Source organism: Podarcis muralis, chromosome 3, assembly GCF_964188315.1.
Source record: "Podarcis muralis chromosome 3, rPodMur119.hap1.1, whole genome shotgun sequence".
Classification (NCBI taxonomy): domain Eukaryota; kingdom Metazoa; phylum Chordata; class Lepidosauria; order Squamata; family Lacertidae; genus Podarcis; species Podarcis muralis.
In genome coordinates, this window is record NC_135657.1 from 33,142,155 (window position 1) to 33,163,619 (window position 21,465).

Sequence of the window (21,465 nt, forward strand, 5' to 3'; positions counted from 1 at the left end):
CCTTTTAAGCACAGATGTGTTATGTTTCCAAATGCTGATCATTAGATGGGAAAGATTTGTACTAGAAGCATGCAGTTTATTCTTGGGGAGAGCTAGCAGATGCCTCACCCTATTTTCTGATATATTTAGCTAACAGGATCCTCCAACCCACAATTCAGAAAACATGGTTGAGGTTTTTCTGCTTTCTCTTGCTTAATTCATTTGAATAACCCAAACTGCTGTAGATTTGCAATACAGTACCATCCTCTTTAATGCTTGCACTCCAAGAGCAGCACACTTGGGTTTGGATAGGGATTCACATACCCATTTCAAACTGCTAGAGATCACCCACCCCCACCCTTCTTGGATTGTGGGAAAGGAAACGAAATAAGAGAGCAAACATGAATGCAAGAGGTTTGGAAAGCATTTTCAAACTTTATTTACAACTGTCACAGTGACAAAAGTAGTCTGAAAAAAATGCAAGCTTTTTTTCCCTGAGGCTCAAAAAAGAACTTTACAGAAATATAGAATGTAATATACAACAGGAGAAATTCAACTGGAGTGCTTTGTTCTTCAGACACATTCAAAAATGACAGAAATACAAGCAACAATTAAAAAAAGAGAGGCGCAAAAAGGATATGCTAATATTTAAAGACAAACAGCATTTCCACTCTGATCTTTTAAGCATTAAGGATTTTTGCTCATCTTGAGTGGTTTACATTTGACAGCTTCAAAACTTGGGACCAAAATCTGCAAACAAAACGAGAAATAACTTTTTGGAGATAAAACTAGGGAGTTCAGGCTGGTGTGCAGGTATCACAGCTCATTCTACTGAACAGCAAGACGAGAACAGATGTCCAGCATACAAGACCGTAAAACATCTGGATCCATTGGTTTTAAAGCAACCTTGGACTAGGAAATGATGCAAGACAGGTTTCAGCGATGACAAAACTGTTAACCAAGATAGGTAGTACATGTGTGACAAGTTCTTGGCTGCCAAAAGAATACAGAGGAACACCAACTACATCCCTATATTATGCTTAAAATAATAATAATAATAACAACAACAATAATAAAAAACACTCAGGCAACCTCACGCCCACATGTAACTATGACTCACAGCTGTTAAAAAGTTATTGCCATTATGTTGAAAACACAAGCAAGACAAAGACTGGGGGTGGGAGGGATTAATCCTGCTGATTTTAAACAAGCAGATTCCCTAACTCCTTACCAGCGTTTTTACTACTCATGAGGTATCAAATACAAATATATACACAAAGTCCCAACAGATTTCTTAAGAAAGAAGGAAGGGAGGCGATAAACAAGGGACGTGCGAGACTAGGGGTTGTTTTGAATATCTTGTTAAGGCCATGATGCGCGTTTATTACATCTTTTTAGTGTCTCCAGAATTAAACATGGAAACAATTGGCTTTTCATTTCTCAAGAGTGGTCCTTTTATACTGTGAAGTCTCAGGAAGGACTTCCATCAAGTGGTCAAGACTTCTGCTTTCTTAGAAAGCAGCAAGTTTAGCTTATCCTGCAATTTGTTCTCCACATCCTAAGAGGATAGATCGGACAAAAATATCGGCAGCTGTTGCTAGGAATTTAGATCTTGGGAACAAGCTTCTGCCTATCAATAAAATCTCATAGATATGTTCAAAAAGCATATTATCTTCTCCAGAATACTGAGAGACCATAATACTTTTTTTTTCTTTGAAGAGAAGACCTGCTTTCCTTCAATTACTTCTGTTAAAACTTCAGATCATCTCCAAAGCTCTGTTAGGGTTCACTGCATCTGTTGGACAAAGTTAGATTATGCACTGTCATAAAGTGAGCTCTTCATCCAGCTTTTGCAAATGGTTAAACTACACACATCCCTCAATGCCACTAGAAAAGCTGGTATCTCATACCCAACTAGATGTACTTCTGGATGGGAGACTTAACAGCAGCTTTGGTGCCCGGAAAATAATTTTATGGCAAAAATCTATTGAAGTTTGTTTTGTTTTGTTTTTGAAAAAAAGAAAGGAAAATCAAACTCAACCTGTTTCGTTACCATGTGCAGGATAAACAAAGCTATTGCAGAAAAGTGGCAAAGGATCATTTTGTAAAGTCATCAGCACTGTGCCAATGAAAAGAAGATTCACCGCTGTAAGATTTAAATGTAAGTCAGTCAATACCTTTATCACGGTCACAAGACCCATTCGGGTTAGAATTTAAATGCATATTTTAAGAGGGGCTTGGGGGGGGGGGGGAGAAGGCGAAGATGGCTTTTGTCTACAACGGGCTGGGCTAGCAAGTGCCAAGCACCAACATTCCCAACAAGGTGTGCGACTTAAGAAAGAAAAGATACTGAACGGGGTAACGTTATTGATCCATTGCTCCTCGATGGTGTTCAGCAGGAAAGACCTGCCATACTCTACTGTCATCGGAGCATTTCAGTGGCATGTATTCATACCTCTCAACCCACAACACACACACACACACACACACCAAAAAACCAAAAACCAAAGCACTATAAGAAGGCAAAGTTTTGAGAGATGAATACTAGTCTCATGCTTTTATAGCCAGAGGCAGCTGCATTTTACACATCTGCAGTCATTTCTTCCACCCCACACACTTCAGAAAAAAAGCGCGTTTCCTGCCCGTCTGATCCTCCACCAAAGCGCCCTGCAATTTCACGGCTACCCCCAGATAACCTTAACAAAATTCAACAGCCATCTTGAGAAGAGCAGCCGTCCCCCTTCCACTACGGCACAACTGCCTTCCTTGCTTTCATTTGGAGATTGTCATGTCAAGCGCTTCAGTTCTCAATAGAGAATATGAAAAAACTAAGATCTTTTTGCAGGTGCAAAATTTGAATGTCTTTTGTAGAAAAAAAGACTTTTCAAAACAGTTGTGGTTCTCTTCCCCCCTTCAAGATGACATGGCATCTTAAGTCGTACAGAAGACTCTATTGCTCCTTGCTCTCTTTCTTTGCTTCGTCACAGTTTTCTTCCTCTTGTTCCTGGACCAGGAACTCCTCAGGCGGCCATCTTAGCTCTCCGCTCTCCACATCCCCTTCTGTTGGCTCGACTACAATGGAAGGGAGACGGTCCTTCAGCTTGCAATAACGATCGTAGTCTGAAGGGTCAGGGAAAATCTGAAAACAAAAAGATTTACAATAGTCAGCACTTCTGTAGTATTGTGAGGTATGCTTGACATTCTCATCTCTTTTTATCATAACTGTGAGGTAGGCAGTGCCTTGGTCCAGGGTTCCAACTGTGAGCATCATGGCTGAACAAGATTTTGAACCTAGGTCTGCCACATCAAAAACCAACCATCTGATAAGTAAACCACACAAATGATCTAAGGCAAGCCAATCTTTCCTGCAAGTGTTGTTTGGTTGAAACCTGGCTTCAAGCTATTGGCTAGCTCGCAATGTGGCCAGCTGCAATGCATGTTCAGTGAATAAAATCATCTTCTTTAAACTTCTTCCCACATTGAACAGTTGAGATAGGGAGATTGCCGATGCCTACAAATCAGTACCGAACATGATCTTCATTAGATTGAAATCCAACGTGTGTCCTACACAGAACTTGTCTGAAATATTCCAATACGTAAAAGATGTACATTATGACTGAATGGACGCCACTAAAAAACATTTGTGTTCTTGGTAATATGGAATAGTATCAAAGTTCTGATGGTCCCATGGAAACATGCGTGTTCTTGACTTTTGACTATAGCTTCCAATGATGATTTGCATGTGTGAACACACACCCAAATTATGGTTTATTTTTTGAACATTTTCTAATTTTTAAAGGCTTTGTTTAATGATTTGTTGCTCATATGGAATGGTTAATACTGCATTCATATACAGAACTAAGCTATCCCGAACTGGGCTGATGCAATTTAGAGGCTGCCTCTGACAAACTGTATTAGCATAGCCCCAAAACAGGTTTTCTGGTGAAGGACCAGCTTGCATGGGGTGCCCCTTCTCTTGAATGCACCTAGTGAAAGCAGCTCTACATTGGGCCCTAAACAGATACACAAGCTAGTGGTACTTTTCAATACAACTTTTTGGTTCTTGAAATTCGTTCCGGTTGTGCAAATAAAACATCACAGATACAATTCTACAATATATGTTGTTTGTGTGTGAAAACAGGCAAGATCCCAGCATTGCACTTCCAGATGGGGGAAGATGTCAGGTGTCATCCTGGTCCCCGGGCATCTTCACTTCATCCCAAGTGATTGATAGCCAGGTGCAAAATGCGCCTGGCAAATTTCAAATGCTGACCCTAAAGCTTCCAGAAGAATCTTAAAAATTTGGCCTAAGAACACCTAGAGACCAAGTAGTGTGAAAAGTTCACCACTCAACTCTGGTACTTGCTACAAGCTCAAGAATACAGAGTATTCCAATCTGCTCTTGTCGCCTGCATGTGTTGCTTGCACAAGAGACTGGTCCACACAGCTCCCTCACACATTATTTCAGCAGGTAGTAGTAGTGATAGTCTGAAGCCTCTAACATCTACAAGTAGGAATACAAGCTAGGAATAAGTTTCCCTTCTAAGCAGTTTGTGCCACCACCCTCCTTTCCAATGTGTTGCATTCTTGCCCGTGGCCAGTCCCAGGATGAACACCAGTCGTTCCAGCTGTGCTACACGGAAACTGAGCCAACTTTCCTCTGCTCCAGTTAGTATTTCCCAGATGTCGAGGCAATTTGCCTCATCCCGCAACACAACAGAACCGTACCCGTTTCTTTTCCTTCAGAACAAACCTGTTCTACTCTGGCCCATCGTAGGGCTTCAGCGCTTTCTATTTTTCGTATCTATGCTATGGCAACTCAAAATACAAGACCTCACTCGGTTCTCTCCCCTTGGATCCTGCTGCCTGTTATCACCAGAGGCTGCAGGAGAATAGTCAAGGTACAAGGAAAGTGGATGGTGGACTTCCTAAGCTGAATGACCTGCTTGCTGCTCCCAGAGCCAGCCAGTCTGCAATTTGGAGTAGGTATTTGGCCTGGGTACCATCAGGCTGATGGAGGCTGCAGTCCAACAACAAGATTCCTACCTGCGGCCTAAGACAAAGGAGGCTCCATCAACAGAGCCCCCCTTTTCTTCATCGCACAAGGATGCTGGCCAATTACAAAACTTCAGGACTCCTGGGGAGAAAGCAGCAGACTCTGGGCTGTGAAATGAAGAGTGCCAGCCTGCAGTCTAAGTCATAGGAATATAGAAAGCTGCCTTGCCCAGTCAGACAAGAGCTTAGTATCAGTAGCAGCTCTCCTACTCCTACCTGGAGGTGGTAGGGATTCACTTGATGGGCACCTTAAAGACAGTTGTTTGCCTCCATCAGTGAGCCAGGCGCCACAGCTGATGCAGCTCCAAGTGGGCTTTCCCAGTGCTCCATCAAGCTGTGCTTTGTGGAATCAGTCAAGTTTTTGCAGCCTACTGACACAGTGCTTGTGAGTATGCACCCAGCTATGCGCTTCCAAACTACTTGCCAGCACATAACACCTTGTCTGAGGGATTTTCTGTGGCTGCCAATCCAGGCCACGTTCAAGGTTTTGCTACTAGACCCTATAGAACTCAGGACCAGGTTACTTGACAGCCCACCTTATCCCTTGTGTACCCAGTAGGTCCTCGCATTCTACAGGAAATTCGCCTTCAAGTCCCCAAATTATCAGATGTTCCCTCAACAGAAACTCCAGGCAGGGTCTTTGGCAAGGCTGCCCTCCTGGTGGGGCTTAAGACTGGCGCCCACTACCTGCATTTAGCAAAATTAACTGGAGGCACTTTTGTGTTGACAAGCTTTTCTGCATAGATAAAAAGGTTTCTCCGGGTGTTCATTTTCCATGGTTTTTAAGCCTATACAGTGGTACCTCGGGTTACATACGCTTCGGGTTACAGACACTGCTAACCCAGAAATAGTACCTCGGGTTAAGAACTTTGCTTCAGGATGAGAACAGAAATCGTGTTCCAGCAGAGCGGCAGCAGCAGGAGGCCCCATTAGCTAAAGTGTTGCTTCAGGTTAAGAACAGTTTCAGGTTAAGAACAGACCTCTGGAACGAATTAAGTACTTAACCCGAGGTACCACTGTAGTCAGCTGTTTCTGGTACTGTTTTCAAAAATTACTCTTAGCCATTTCCATGGTGTGTTTGTAAATCACCTTGACACACTTGTGAAAGGAAGTTCATAAATAAAGAATAATATTGTGCAGCTGCACAGCACGGATGGGGAATCTGTGGTCTTTCAGATGTGGTTGGGCTCCAACTCCTACGGGCACCAGCCAACATGGACAGTGGTCAGGAGTGATGGGAATCATAGTCCAGCAACACCAGGAGGTCCCCACCCCTTTAGAAAATCTTCCCCCATACACAAGACAGTATGTGTCTTGTGGGTCATGCAGGACTTGCAATATTAACTGATTGCAGTCTTAAAATTCGGCAAAGACCTTTGGCACTGATTTAGCGCATCCATGGGGTGGAAACAAAAGTATTCCAAGCTGATGCTTATAGTTAACAGCAGTGCAGAAAACACCAGAGCAATAAGCATTCGCTGTCATGTTAGGTACATTAGGTCAAGCCAGAATAGCTGTTTTGGAAATAAACTGTCTGCTTCCGCCCACCCCCTTGAAAACTAAGGAATAAATGATTTCCTTAAATAAACATCCCTTAAACGTGTTGTGCTTAGTGTGCTTTTCCTCCCTCCTTTTTAAATAGAATGAACTATCTTATCTCCAAGCAGCTGCAATAGAGGAGGTCGGGATTTTTCCACTAACTCATGCTTTTTTAAAAATAATCAAGGCAGCATAAAAATGAGTTGTTGCAATTACACTCAAGGATTAGGGATGGCCCAATGGAAAATAAGTGAAGTCACATTTCCCAGCACATGACAGACAAGGAAACGAGACAAGGTTGTCTGTGGGAACAAAGGAACAAGAGAGAGGCTTTGCATGAGGACACTTTTATCCACATCCACGAGATGCTATCTGCTCTCTCCTCTTTACACAAGAGGTAGATTTCCATCCCTGGGGACTCAGGCACACTTACAGCTGTCCCAATACACAACAGCCTCTTGGGCTATCGACCAAGCTGATCAGAGAATAAATGCAAGCCAGTGACTGAATAGCAGCCTGGCAAGGGAGACTTTTCCATGGTATCAGTAGAGAAATAATGTGTTATCCTTTGGAATGCCAGAGGTGAAAGAGTATCTCAGGGCGGGATGGAAACAGACCCGATCCTGCAGCTGAGCAGAGCCTTGTATTTAAGTGCTAGCCTGGTAGCCACAGGCACCCATAAATTGCATGCAGGTGTGTGCATGGAATTCTGTGCAGGCGAGTGAGCATGCTGGAGGAGGAGGAGAAAGAGGAGGCCTTCGTCCCTCTACTCCACCCAGCATAGAAACCAAGCAGGCTTTGGAAAGAGGGGACCCCCCCCCCACTTGGTGCCCAGCATAGAAATGCAACTTTTGACTCTCCTCTGTCAGGCCAGTAAAAATGCTGCAGAATGTTAACTTTTCTGGGCTTATTTACAAGGCTAGCTGAGCAGATCCTTGAACTCAAAGCCTGCATTCATGCTATCCATTTCAGGTTTGCATCACAGCTATTTACATAGCATGTGGGACTTGGTGTGCAAATATTTATTTGGTATAGAAGCCAGACTATCTATGTTCAGACTATATTCTTTACAGGCCAAACTGCATCTGGAGTTAACTGGCGATAGGATTATGAGCCTAAGCAGTTTCTTTGATGGCCACAGCTTTCCACACAGCTTGGGGTCTCCAGCTCTTTTTGGACTACAACTCCCATCATCCCTATCTAGCAAGACCAGTGGTCAAAGACGGGAACTGTAGTCCAAGACCAGCTGGAGACCCAAGTTTGGGAAACACTGAACCACAGATGACAGATCCACCAGTGTCTGTTGGCTGCGAAAGCTAAATGGAATCTTGTTCAGAAGCAGCAATGCTGGAAATAAAGACGAGACGGGCAGCACCTTGGTGGTGCCACGACTCTGAGCTTCCAGCAACCCCTGGCTTGCCACTTCTGGAGACTGGAAGGGGCAGCAGGAGGACCTTTGATCTCATCTAGCAATGAAATCCTTAAGCCATGAAGGCATTTGACTGCAAATGGAACAGCCAGCTACTACCAACTAGGAGCCAGATAAAGCAAAAGGATTCCTTTCCTGAACTGCATTTCAGGTAGTTTTTCATTTTCTTTGACACAACACAGAAACAAGTCATTTCTGTACCAGATGCCCACCTGGGACTTTTACTGTGCTCTTGTGACAGTTGCCAAAAACAGCTCCCACATATGGAAGCTAGGATCATATAAGGCTTGCCCTGGTCAAGCTCATTGTACTTCCATGTCTGCTCAGTCACCCTTCTCACTTATGTATTTATTTCCTTTATATCCTACCGTCTTTCCCCAGAAGCTCAAGGTGGCATAAAGGTGTTCTCATTTAATCCCTACTATAACCGTGTGAGGTAGGTAAGGCTGAAAAGCAGTGACTGGCCCCAAGTGAGCCACTTGGTCGAGTGGGGATTTGAACCCTGGTCTCCCAAGCCCCAGCTTGATACTCTAACCATTACACCACCCAGAACTATCTACACATGAGTAAAGCCCCAATAAGGACAGAGGAAATGTTTGTTGGGTATCTTATTGCTGCAGTGATAAACAAATGGAGCCCAATATGTAGAAAACAATTTCGCCTCTCAAAAACAGTAGCAGGATGCCTTTTGAAAAGTTTATTTAGGAGATATCAACCAAGCATTAGGAATATATGACATTAAGAGCTATTTGACAGTGGAATGGGCTACCCCAGAAGGTGGAAAACTCTCATTCGCTGGAAGTTTTTAAACAGATTAGGTGGCCATCTGTCAGGGATTCTTTGCCTGTGAATCCTGCATTGCAAGGGTCTGGACTAGATGGCCCCTGAGGGTCCCTGACAGCTTCACAGTTCTATGATTCAGTTATTTATATCCTGCTTTTCAGCTACAAGAGCACTCCAAGCAGCTAGCTACCTAGCCAAAGACTGAAAAGATCTTCATCGATGGAACAACAGTTTGCTTTGGCCTAAAACTCAACTCAGGCAAACACAAAACTACTTTATTTTCTTGCCCAATGCCTCAAAATCAAACTGAAATTGAAGCTCTAAACTTGAAGATCATCTGCTTCTTCTGTGCCAGGTGACACCCTCCTCTCCCCCAGCCCCCTGCTGCTTCCTCTAGAGTTGACTGAACTTGGCACCAAGAGTGGAAAATGTTTTAACAACCACAAAAAGGCTTGCTGTACGCGAGCTTGCTCGAGTACAAACCAAAAGAGCTCAGCTGCAGTGCAAAACTGCACTGCAAGGAAACAAGCTATGCTAATAAGGAATCCAAAACAACCAGAGAGAATTTAAAAGGCAGCTAACAAACTGCACCACCGACTTCATTGTCCGTGTAACCAGCAAGTCCTACAGCATGCATGGGAGTGCATTTTGCACAGCCGTGACAGGGGTAGGGAACTTGTGACCGCCCAGAGCAGGCATAGGGAAACTCATGCCCTCCAGATGTTTGGGACTACAATTCCTGCCATCCCTAGCTAACGGGACCCAGAGGTCAGGGATGATGGGAATTGTACTCCCAAACATCTGGAGGGCAGGAGTTTGCCTATGCCTGGTCCAGAGGCTGTCGGACCACAACTCCCATGAACTCCAGCCAGCATGGCCAGCTGTCAAGGATGATGGGGGTTGTAGTCCAACCAGGTTTCGAGGCCCACAGGATTCCCATTCCTAAATGCTGGCAGTACAGCTGGGGTCCCAACATCAGGCCTATGATCCACCAAGCCAAATGCAACAGCCCATCAGAGCCTGGAAAAAAAAGCTTGAGATTTTGCCACTTGGCTGAGATGGCAAGCTCATGGTGGTTATCAAGCACTTGGCAGGTGAAAGGTTTGGGCATGGTGGATCCCTAGTTGTGCAAGCCAGCCTTACACACCATTTAGAAACAGCCACAAGGCCAACCCAAGGAATGTACTGCTCCCAAACAAATGCACCATGCAATCCAACCAGGGTGTCCATCCCAGGGCTACTTCCATATTTAAGGAATGCTCTTGCTCCTTGCACAGCACACAGGAGAGGAATCACTCCAACATGCTCTGCAAAACAGGACATTAGTTTGGGGCACGACTCCTGCTTATGCAATCACCACCCTTAATGGCTGCTCCAAACCACCACTTGGGTCTCTTGTGCCATCAGCCGGTCTTGAATGCTCATTCCCTGCAGAGTCAGTGGATTTAGTTAACCAGCTGTTCAAGGCAATCCGAGCACAAAAAGCAGAACACTTGCCTCTAAAGTTAGTCATATTGTTTGCCGGGCACAGCTGACACAACTTGAGATTTCTTTCAATGACCCTTAGTTCAAATTCCATTCCAGCAGGATTTTTTTTTAAAAAAAGTTTGAAGTCAAGGCATTGTTTTGACAGCAGGCTAGTAAAATGATTAATTTAGTTCTTAACCAGCCTCAGTTTCAGACAGTTATTAGCTCTGCAGTCAAATGACATTAACAGAGTGAACATGCAAAGTGGTGATTAAGCATTTCCAAGGAGTAAGAAAGCACAACACAGTCAAAGGGGGAGGCGGACTCAGAAGACCAAACTAGGCTGCTCAACATTCAACAGGCTGAAAACAAACCAAGCCTTCGTCTGGACATCAATCCATTTAGTGGATGACATAGTTAGAAGACTTGCGGTTTTATTATTCCTGCAGGAATTAGGGGACATCTGAAATCATTCCAAAAAATAGACGTTCCCTTTTGCCACTCTCCCAGATGCATTCTGAGGCATGATCAAAGCTCAAGGGAGTGCAAATACCCTACCAATGATCCACCCTCGTAAAGAAAGAAGGCAGAAGGTCAGTACACTTCCTGGAACCCCATGTTTACTTGTTACTTATTTTGCAGAAGGGCTGGGGATTCTTTTAAATAGACAATAGACCTACTCATGTTTTTGTCCCAAACATTGGGGTTTCTCGTCAAACAACCGTGGGCAATGTGTGGCTGTTGGAAGGAGACTTGAGGGGTAAAAGCACAGCCCTGCTCCACATAAGCACCATTATGCCCTACGTGCAGGTAATGTGCAAAAATGGTTAATGGTGGTCAACTGTGCAGCTAGACTGACACCTTTACAGTGGTGCCCCGCAAGACGAAATTAATTCGTTCCGCAAGTTTTGTCGTCTAGCGAATTTTTCGTCTTGCGAATTATTATTTAGACAAAGGAAACAAAGTCGCGAGACGTTTTCGTCTTGCGAAGCAAGCCCATAGGGAAATTCGTCTTGCGAGGCAACTCGCAAACGGAAAAACCTTTCGTCTAGCGAGTTTTTTGTCTTGCGAGGCATTCGTCTTGCGAGGTACCACTGTACTCCTTTTCCCTGGTAGTAGTAGACCCTGTTAATCCAGACTGCCATTAGGCGGCCACTGCACATTTGCATGTTCCCCAGTTTAAAAACCACCCCTGAATTTAGAAAGACAGCATGTTTGGAAGAAAGCTGTGCCAAACCCTTCTCCCCAACACCGTGACAGAAAAAGAGGCAGGATATAAATGGGAGAAAATTACTACAAGCACTAATTGCACCACAAGCCATTTCAATGGAATTGGCCAGAGATGCTGCGTATACTGTAGGTTTTTTTTTAAAAAAAGGTACAAGTACGACAATATTTGGGCCCTTCTGGTTTGTGGGCACACAAAATATGGATTACAGCAAGTCTGGATTAATAGGAAGCTTAAGAGTAAATGATCAATGCTGGTGCTTCCACAAATAATCTGAGATAGCAAAAACAGGAAGGACACTGCACATCTCCTACAGAAACAAAAGAAAAACCTGCATTCCTGCATTTGGAAAGATGAATTATTGCTTTACTGCAAAGGGAAGCCAATGGGATGCCTTGCAGGTGTGTCACTGGCCCCCAACTCCCATCAGCCTCAGCCAATGGTCCGATAGGAGGGAGGGTCACAGAGTTCACCATCCCATCTGTTACCCAAAAGAGAAAGAATCTCCACTTCTATTTGAGTGAGTGGGAGAACATGTGACTTTCTAGTTTACTAAACAGAGAAACCAGCAAGAACCTTACTGCAATCTAGAATTGCAGTGAAAACGTCCTAAAAAGGTTTGAGCAGAGTTTCTGAGTTGAAAAATGCAAAAAAAAACAAAACAAAACAAAACACCAAAAACAGCCCAAGAGAAGCCAAAATCTTTAAAAATGGAAAAGGAGAAGTGCAGATTTGTCAATGTCTGTATGTGGGACATTCTGAGAAGTCATAGTTAGCAATGCAGAGACTGCACAAAGTCAAGTGCGAAAACTGAAGGCACAGATGTCCAAACGGGAGATTTAGCTACTTCCTGGGGGCACTGCAGCACACAAGCTGGAAGTGGGGTCGAGTATATTCCCCCACAGGACATCAGCGGCCAGGATAGACCACTGTGGTCCTAGTCTGATCCAGTTCACTGGCAGCCAAACAGCACTTGAGAACTTAAGCACTGTACATGTTGGCACTGGAAAGGTGCCACCAATTACAGAGGTTTGAGCCATCTGGATATGCCCCAAGGTACATATTGACCCTCCAAATAGATTATCAAAGACTGAGGACTTAACACAGCTGCCAGGAAAAGATGAGAGCAGGTTCTCGTTTCGTCCACATGCAAACTTTGGCCATAACCCTCAAAAAAACCATCAGCCCTCCCCAACCTTGTGCCTTTCAGGTGGTTGTTGGGACTGCAACTCCCACCTGCCCCAGCTGGAATGGTTGTCCAGCCACCATCTGGAGGGCACCAACTTGGAGAAGGCCAGTCAAAGCCATTTAATCTTAAGTAGCTTAGTAGGGGATTTTCGCTTTTGACTTTTTGGTGAGCGGAGAAGGTAGGCTGGAGAAAATGCAGGCCTACCATTTTCCAGGGGGCAGCTTATCATAGTGACTTTATTCATTCATACATAAGTTTTAAGCTCTACCCTTCTCCCCCCGGTTATCATAAATTAAAAGGCAGTAAAGACAGTTCTATGGATATTTAAAACTGAAAATCAAATTAGAGCCAGGTAAAAGAGTGAGGGAGGCAAGCAAAGAGGGAATTAGGACCTCCCTTCACCCCTCAGGACAATATACCACCTGCCAGCTGCCCTGGGAATTCGTTCCTAATGAATTCTTTTGATATCATTTTAGTATTTTATTTCCAATTTACTTCCAAGTAAACAATTCAGGAAAGGGGTAGAGCAACTGCTTTGAGTGCAGAAGGACCCAAGTTTCAGTCCCTGGTGTTTTCCGGCAGGGCTGGGAAAGACCTCTTGTCTGAAACCCTGGAGAGCAACTGCCGGTCCGTGTAGACAAAACCAAACTAGGTCGGATTCTGACTCGGCAGAAGGCAGCTTCCTACGCTACTTTTAAGCCGCCCTGAGAGTATTTGCATCTTTAAAAGCGGACTACAGTGGTACCTCAGGTTAAGTACTTAATTCGTCCCGGAAGTCCGTTCTTAACCTGAAACTGTTCTTAACCTGAAGCACCACTTTAGCTAATGGGGTCTCCTGCTGCCGTTGCGCCACCGGAGCATGATTTCTGTTCTCATCCTGAAGCAAAGTTCTTAACCTGAAGCACTATTTCTAGGTTAGCGGAGTCTGCGACCTGAAGCGTATGTAACCTGAGGTACCGTTGTATACAGAAATAAAATGCAAAGACAAAAACATGCCTGTTTAAAAAGAGAATTTAGAAGTGCCTGGGGCAAAGAAAAAGTTTTATGCCTAGTGCCAAAAAGGCCCGGGTTGGTGCCAGGTGAGCCTCCCTGGACAGGGCATTCCTGAGATTTCTGTTAGCAACTGGCATGCCAGAAGCCTACATGTCCACTGTGGCAATCTCCACTCCGAGTGCTGCTCCTCCAAAAGGAATGGTAACTCCAAAGCCCCAGGACAACAGGTGCTTCGTCCGACAGCTACTTCCTGTTTTGCTTTTGGGTTTGCAGCTGTCATTCCAGGGCTGCAATTGCCCTATGCAATGTAAATATTTGTTTCTTGGTTGTAACCTTTTTTTCTTTTCTTTTTTACAATGAGTGGGACAATGCTCCCCTCCCCCACAAAAACAAACCAGCATCGTGTTGGGAGGAATATAATTCAAGCACTCAAAGCCTGTCTAGTTTCTTCATTAGAATCCCAACATATGAAAAGATAATAGCAACAAACCTCCATGAGACTGAAATGCTGCAAAGTGGGGAACCTTTAGCCCTCCAGATGTTGCTGAACTAAAACGCCCATCATCATTGATCACTGGCCATGCTTGCTGGGGCTGATGGGAGTTGTAGTCTGTCCACATCTGGAGGGCCAAGATTCTCAACGCCTGCTGAAATGCTGCCACTTGGCTCCTCTTACAATGAAGAAAAATTGCCCTTGACCTAAGGAGGATGCTGAGTCATCATTCCTTCCAAGCATCACATGGCAACTCATATCCAATGCCACTTTTAAGCTCATCTGTATCAGCAGCGAGTTCACATCTGGCTTCTCCTTCATGTCCAGCTGACGGGTGAGCTTGGAAAGAATCCAAGTTTGCCCTTATGCAAAACCAAAGGGATGCTAAAATAAGTAAATGCAAGCAATGTTCCAATGTGGCTTTTCTTACACTCAATGCTGCCAGCAGCCCATGCTTCTGTTTGCTTGCTTGTTTCTTTGTTTGCAAAGCTGTAGGCAGTTAAGTAGGATAAGCACAGACAGTGGTTTAGGCACCCTGAAAGAATCCAAAGGGTCTAAGCCATAGCATGTGTGTAACCAAAGCAAGCATTTGTAACATTTGTTGTGACTCCCAATTACCATTTTAGTTGGTGGGTTTTGCAAACACACCATAAATGAGATCTCTGTGATATTATGTGACTCATCACCATTGCTCCTCAGCCTCATTGTGAACAGTTTGCCTTCTGGCACTGGCAAGTTAAAAATCTAGCTTGATGCATCAAAAGCAAAGCAAGTAGGGTGTCTGTACTGTGACAAGACCTTCCCAGACTTCTCTTACAAAATTAAGGCAAACCTTGCTGTGTTTCCCATTGTGGCCTTGCAAGACATATGTGTTAACTTCAGATGCTGCCTAAGCCGTGTGTTCAAGTGTGAGCTGCCAGAAGAGTGGATCATTTAGATCAGGCTTCCTCAACCTCGGCCCTCCAGCTGTTTTGGGAATACAACTCCCATCATCCCTAGCTAGCAGGAGCAGTGGTCAGGGGTGATGGGAATTGTAGTCCCAAACAGCTGGAGGGCCGAATTTGGGGATACCTGATTTAGATGAAAACTTGAGACAACTTAACATAGATAATAGGACATGAATTGTGTGAAAAGGTGCCACAGTACAGTGGAGAGCTAAGCATTGTGCTTCAAGTCCATTCATTTCAATGCAATCTAAGCATTCTGTAACCTGTGTTGGATTAAGATCTTAGGTGTAGTGACTTTATTCCAGGCTGCCCAAGGTGTTACTTGAGCCTCAAACGTTTTATTTCCACCCCAGCCAAGTGTTCCACATCCCTAGCTTGAAAATAAGTCAATGAGGTTTTACTCCCAAGTAAGCATGCAGAGAATCAGGCTGGTAGGTCAGCCTGTTGAAAAGGTGTCACCATCTACTCCCAACTGATTCTGCTGGTTAACAGTGTTCTACGAAGCAGAGTAAACATACCTGGTATGACAGGCCATCCTTGCGGGGGCTTAAGCCAATCTCGTCCATAGATGGAGCGCTCATCACCTCAGTCATGTCAGCTGATCTCAGATAATCAGAGCTGGAAACAGAGGCAGAGAGAGAGAGAAAGAGCTTCAGCTGTTGAGAGTTCCATGAAATGAACACAATCACTGGACCAAGTGGAATTATTACTAAGGCTTCATGTTGTTGAAGAAACATTCAGATGTTGATCAACATGGTAAAGCCTTTCAACCTTTCCAGTTTAGGAAAGGGCCTTAGTTATTTTTTTTTATTTTTTTAAACAGATTGGAACACTCCAAGTCACTTTGATTTCAAAGTTCAACCCCTCACTCAAAGGAAGATCTTGTACAAGTTTTAGCCAAGCTTAGAACAGCAGCTGGAAGCAGCAGTCAAGTCTTTACAGACCTGGGGTCTTTAATCCAGACAACACTGAACAAGTCCTCTTCTTTCCCACTCTGCTATTCTCCCTACATAGACCTTTTAAAAAATAATGTTACTGTTAGGGCAGCAACCAGCCATAAGGATGGAGCACATGATTCAGTATGAATGGTAAAGAACCTTGTCAAATGGAGCACTTATACAGCGCCAAAGGCTTTAATTCTGATTAATTCTGTAACTTTGGTTTCAGGAACTGCCACACCGGGGGTTAAAGATGCACTCATATTTTCCTGTATAATGAATTCTGAAAGCAAAAGTAGATTTGCATACACATCCAGTAACTTCTGCATTTTGGTGTGTGCTTAACCATTTTCAATTTCCAGGCACAGCACTTTATAAAGCTTGCCTGCATCCATTCATGTTGCCATAAAAGAACTGTGTTGCAGTTTGGAAGCTGCTCTGAATCAGCTTCAGACGTACCCCAGATAATAAAATGCAATGGCACTATAAAATAGCAACAGAAATGCTTGCCCACTAGTCACCAGTGCTCAATCTTTGGAGGACAGCAGGAGGCAACGGAAGGGAGCGCTCTTCACTGTACATACTTTATACCCTTGCCAAGTGGCAACAGCTCTTCTTATAGATTCATACAGAATACCAAGTTTAAGCTTTGACACATATGCATAATACAAAATGCAAACAGCTCATGCTAGGAAATCAGTTGTGCAGATAACAGATATTAGTGACATCAATGCATACAGCACTCAAATATATTACAATAACAATAAAGACAGGTCTCTGCTCCAAGGAGCATACAGTCTTACAAGGCCACAGAGAGAAGTCATTGAAAGAGCCTCCCTGATGCGAATCAACTTATTTGCTGCTGCTGCATCTTAGCTCTATGCATAAGTGAGAGCTACATCAAGATCAGCTCAGCTTTGTATCTCCAGGACTACACTGGAACAGGGAGGAAACTAATCTGTTCATTTACCCACCTTGCTGTGGCCCTCCTGCCCTCTATATTGGGGTCTGTGGACTATCTCTTTACAGTGCTTCTAGAAAAAGGAAGTGAAACTGAACTTTGCTCTGTAAAATGCTTTAAGTAAGTGCAGAGACAACCAGCTGCTTAGGAACTCCCTGCTAGAGTTATTCAAAGGTTACTAAAGCCAAGGAGTGTGTTGTAGCCTGCCGAACTCTATAGTCTGCTTTGCTCTGCAAGAAAACTTGAATATAAAAATAACAGCAACCAGCTGAGGTCAAGTAAACAGCTACCTCCTTTTTTCAATTTCAAGCTGGGGAGAAGAGAAAAGCTGAGGCTTAGCAGGAAATTAGCTTGCTGGGTAGCTGCATGCTGGTCAGCAGTTAGCTTGCCCCACCGGCTAACAGCTGGATGGTGCACAACCCAAACTGTGCTATCTGGCAAGTATAACTGACTATTAAGCATCAGAAGCGCCCCACCAAGCAAGAGCATGGTTTCCAGACAAAAATGCACTAGGGAGGCAAAGCACACTACTTGCCAAACATCTCCACACAGCTTGCAGGTCTAGAGAGCAGAATTTGCTTTAGTGCCATTCTCCCCTCACTTGCTCTTCAGAAAGCTGTGCAACCTTTGCAAAAAGACCAACAACTCACTTGCTTCATCCCTGCCAGTTCTATTTAAACCACTCACACCACAGGTAGAGCATCCCTTGTGCCAAGGGATATTCATACTGCTTTTGGTATTCATCATGAGAGGCATCCAGTGTTTTGTATTTGTGTGTGGTGTATGTGTTTGCGAGGCCAAAGAATCCGATTCTGAATTGCCATCCAGTTTTTAATCCCATCTCTGTGCCAGAAAAGCACAATTCCCTGAAGCCTGCCTCGCAGATGCCTGACCAGCCTTTCTCTGAAAGCAGCCCAAGGAAGATGGTTACACAACTTCTCTGGGCAGTTCACGCCTTTCCTAGCAGTTACAAGGCTGTAGAGAATACAGCGGAAAGACGCAAATACGTAAGGGTAGATTCGGGCGGGCTAAAATGCACCACCTCAAGGCATCATTTGAATGCAATCCCATCATCATAGCCTCAAGCAAAAATTCCAGGAGTTCTTCAGAGCCACAGTTCTGCCCTGGAACCATTTTCCAAGCTCAGGTCCCTAAGACAATGAATAACAATTAACAGAGAGCTTCTGGACATATGCAGAGTGACCTTCCAGCACTACTAAACACAGCCAGCTCACACATCTGGGATTAAGGGTCAAGGCTTCCGATTTGCCTACAGTCCTTACACCACCTTTAGATATTAGCCCCTGGCAATATCTGTTTCCCCGTAATCCTGCACCCATTCGGAGGGGTGTGTGGGTTATTTGCCAATCCAAGAGCGGCTGCTGCGGCGACTACCCCCCCCCCCGCGCCCCTTGTCAGCAGCCGGCTGCTCGGATCACTACTGCCTTTGTTGCAGGCTTGCAGAGAAGCAGCTGCCCAGCAGCAAACTTCCTCACGCGATTAAGTTTCCCCTCCGGGTTGCAGGACTGCGCCCCTCCACTCTCTCGGGTGATATTTTGTTTGGGGCCGGGGGGGTGTTGTCTTTGCAGATCGAACATCAAAGCTGACAAGCGACTTTTCAAACACAGTCTCTATTTAGCCGTCATTACTGAGCCCCCGCCCCCCCAAATGCCCTTCTAAAATCCGTTGCTCGGGGTGCAGCGTCTGCAAAGCCCTGGCTGCAGAGCAAGCGCTCTAAGCGAGCGAGCAGCGCCCATTCAAGATGCTCAAGCGAAGAGCAGCGGCGGCCGCCGCCTCGCCGTGCAAACCACTGCCGCCGCCTCCTGTTGCAGCAACTCCAGCTCCGCCGAGCCGCTTCGCCCGGCGGGGTGAAATGGAGGACAAACGCCGGATGAATAACCGCTTAACCGGCGCCCTTTTCCCCCCCGCCCCCAGCAGCAGAGCGTGCACCGACTGCTAAAGAGGCTTCGCATTCAAAACGGCGTAGCTGCACCGCCGAGCAATAGCAGGCTGCAATCCCCAGCGCGTTTACTCGGGCGAAAGCTCCGTGCAACTTGGCGGGACTTGCTTCCGTGTAAAGCGTGCACACAGTCGGGCTGCAGGGGGCTTTGCTTTTTTGAATAGGGGGCGGGCGAGTGGGGGGCAGAATTAGACCCAGGCTGCCTTTTTCCAAGTCTCCACGTTTCTGGCCAGGATCTTGACCTAAGCTTCCCCGAAGCCTCTCCCACCGAGCGTCTCCTTTTGTTCCTCGCCGATCCCCTGCGCAACCTTGAACTTGCTTCTCTCTTCAAGTTCCCAAGTCTGACTAGTTGGGTTTCTCGAGCCTTCCTGGGAAAAGTTGATCCCCCTCTCCCCAGCCTGCAACCCGGATCTGGTAATCTACATTTGCGACCCACGAGTACAGTAGTAAAGACCAGCAAACGAGGTACTCACCAGTGAATGGGGAAAAATACAGACATGAAGTCTTAACAAAGAGGCTGACCCAACGTCCTTTGTATCTGAGCACAGGGGGGCAGAGCCGGAAAGGAGGAACGGACTGGCCTCGCTAAGGAAGAGCGGCCACACCAGACGATTTGCACCGAGAGGAAAGCGCCCGCTTGGACAAGGAAGGGGGTAGGAACAGCTGAGCAGCGCTGGTAACCCGCGCGCACAAGAGGAAACTACGCTCGACTTTCTCTGCAAGACTGACTCGCGCAAAGAAAGTGGGCAGCTCCTTTTATAGACGAGGGAGGCGTGCCTCGGCCCGCAAGGCCCGCCCACCCGCTCCGATGATGTCAGTAAAATCATGAATGGTTTCTTGCGCGCAGCCTGTAGCAAAGCCGCGTCTCGGAAGAAAGGAGCGGGATGCCGAGCTCTCCTATTGGCTGGCTCCTATGGCATCATCTTCGGCACGAGCGCGCCTTGCTGCTGATGTCTGTTGTTACCTAACCCACATCGCAGTCAATCAAGCCAAGTTTGGGTATATGTAAAACCACTCCTTTAGCTTTTCTTCCTGGGTTGCATGGCTGTGGGCACGCGCTTGCCACCCCCTCCCCCGCCTCCCTTAAAAAATAAAATAATAAAAGCCTCTATCTCCGCTGAGAAATGAAGCGTTTCCGAAGAGGTCAGAGGATCTGCCAACGCAAGAGTTCTTAAGTAGGATGCAGTTGCTAAGAAAATAGCCGCGAGGTTCATTTAAGGTAGCTTTTCATTCATAACAATGGGGGCGACAAACACGGTGTGTCTGTCTTCACTGCGCTTGGAAAGGCAGTCGCTTCGCCAGCACAGAAGTGAAATCTAGCTATGCGTTCTAGCTACACCTACTGTCCGGTTATAATTATTTTCAACAATGACAATAGGCGAAGGATTTGAACAGCAACCAGCTGGAAATACGCAAGTGATATTACCCTTTTGCCTCGAACTGTGTAGTAAGGAGTGGGAGTGAAAAGATGGGTGCTATTTTTGGTTTTCCTACTCTGCCTAAGATTGATTTTTAAAATAATCCATGGGAACGTGAAAGGAGGCAGTGGCTTTGCAGGATCATAAATTTACTGGGCTGAACTGCTTTCTCCTCTGCCTTGCTCCCCCCCCCCCCCAAGAATGGGATTTATTTTTAATATGCTTACAATATGTGGGAGTAAGGAATAGTTTTCGATGTTGTTCCTCAGTTTTCCCACGAGATTGAATCTCTGAGGAACCCACAAAGCTATCAGTTTGATCATTAGTCTGTCTAGCTCAGCTGTGGCTGATGAGAGCTGGGCTCCATCAACCCCTGGAGGGCAGCAAGTTCCTTATACCTACACGGACTGGCAGTGACTCTCCAAGGTTTAAGAGAACAATCCTTCCCAGCTCCAGCAAGAGATGCTGGGGATCAAATCTGGAAACATGCACCCTAAATCTACCTCTGAGCTACTGCCTTTCTCCCCCAGCTCACAGACACGAAAGTTTGAGGTCAAATCCTTTATTTTCCACCAGTAAGTAAACAGCACCTGCTTCCTGGTACCCAGAACCAGGACAACAACAGCTGTGTTGTTGTGAAGATATTCCAGCTCAATGTAGGAATGAGCTGCCTTAGCACATCATTTCATTGTAGGGTCGCCATAGAACAGAAGATCACAGCAAGGCCAAGGTGCCTACAGTTTACATATGTGTTGTGAGAAGTTCTTGAAGGCTGTGTGCTGTTGCTTGGCTCTGAAGCTTTCCTGCAGTGCCACAGGAAGGAACTGCAGCACAGAAGCCCTTATGTAAGTTTGTGGTTAGCTCTAGAATGTCTGTTTGCAAATGAAGAGGCACCATGAAGCCAAAATAAACCATCAGTCCCAACAGCCCTTGCCTCTGTGTCTTCTTGGCCCCATCAGGAAAAATGCAGCAATAAAGGAGAGCTGTGGAAAGGGAAGACTCTTGGCATTTGCCTTCAGGCCTGCAACATGAATGTTTACTGTTCTACTTGGTGATGAGTCCTCTGACATGCCTCTGAATTCCTTG

The 21,465-nt window shown here is 45.4% G+C and overlaps 1 protein-coding gene across 1 annotated transcript; it reads right to left on the minus strand.

Moving 5' to 3' along the window:
- Positions 1 to 394: 394 nt before the first annotated feature.
- Positions 395 to 19,706, minus strand: LBH (LBH regulator of Wnt signaling pathway). Its single transcript, XM_028724472.2, has 3 exons — positions 19,435 to 19,706; positions 15,621 to 15,720; positions 395 to 3,118 (listed from the first exon to the last, which is right to left on the minus strand). The coding sequence occupies exons 1-3, from the start codon at positions 19,458 to 19,460 to the stop codon at positions 2,930 to 2,932; spliced, it is 315 nt and encodes a 104-aa protein (XP_028580305.1). The 5' UTR covers positions 19,461 to 19,706; the 3' UTR covers positions 395 to 2,929.
- Between the last annotated feature and the right edge of the window lie 1,759 nt (positions 19,707 to 21,465).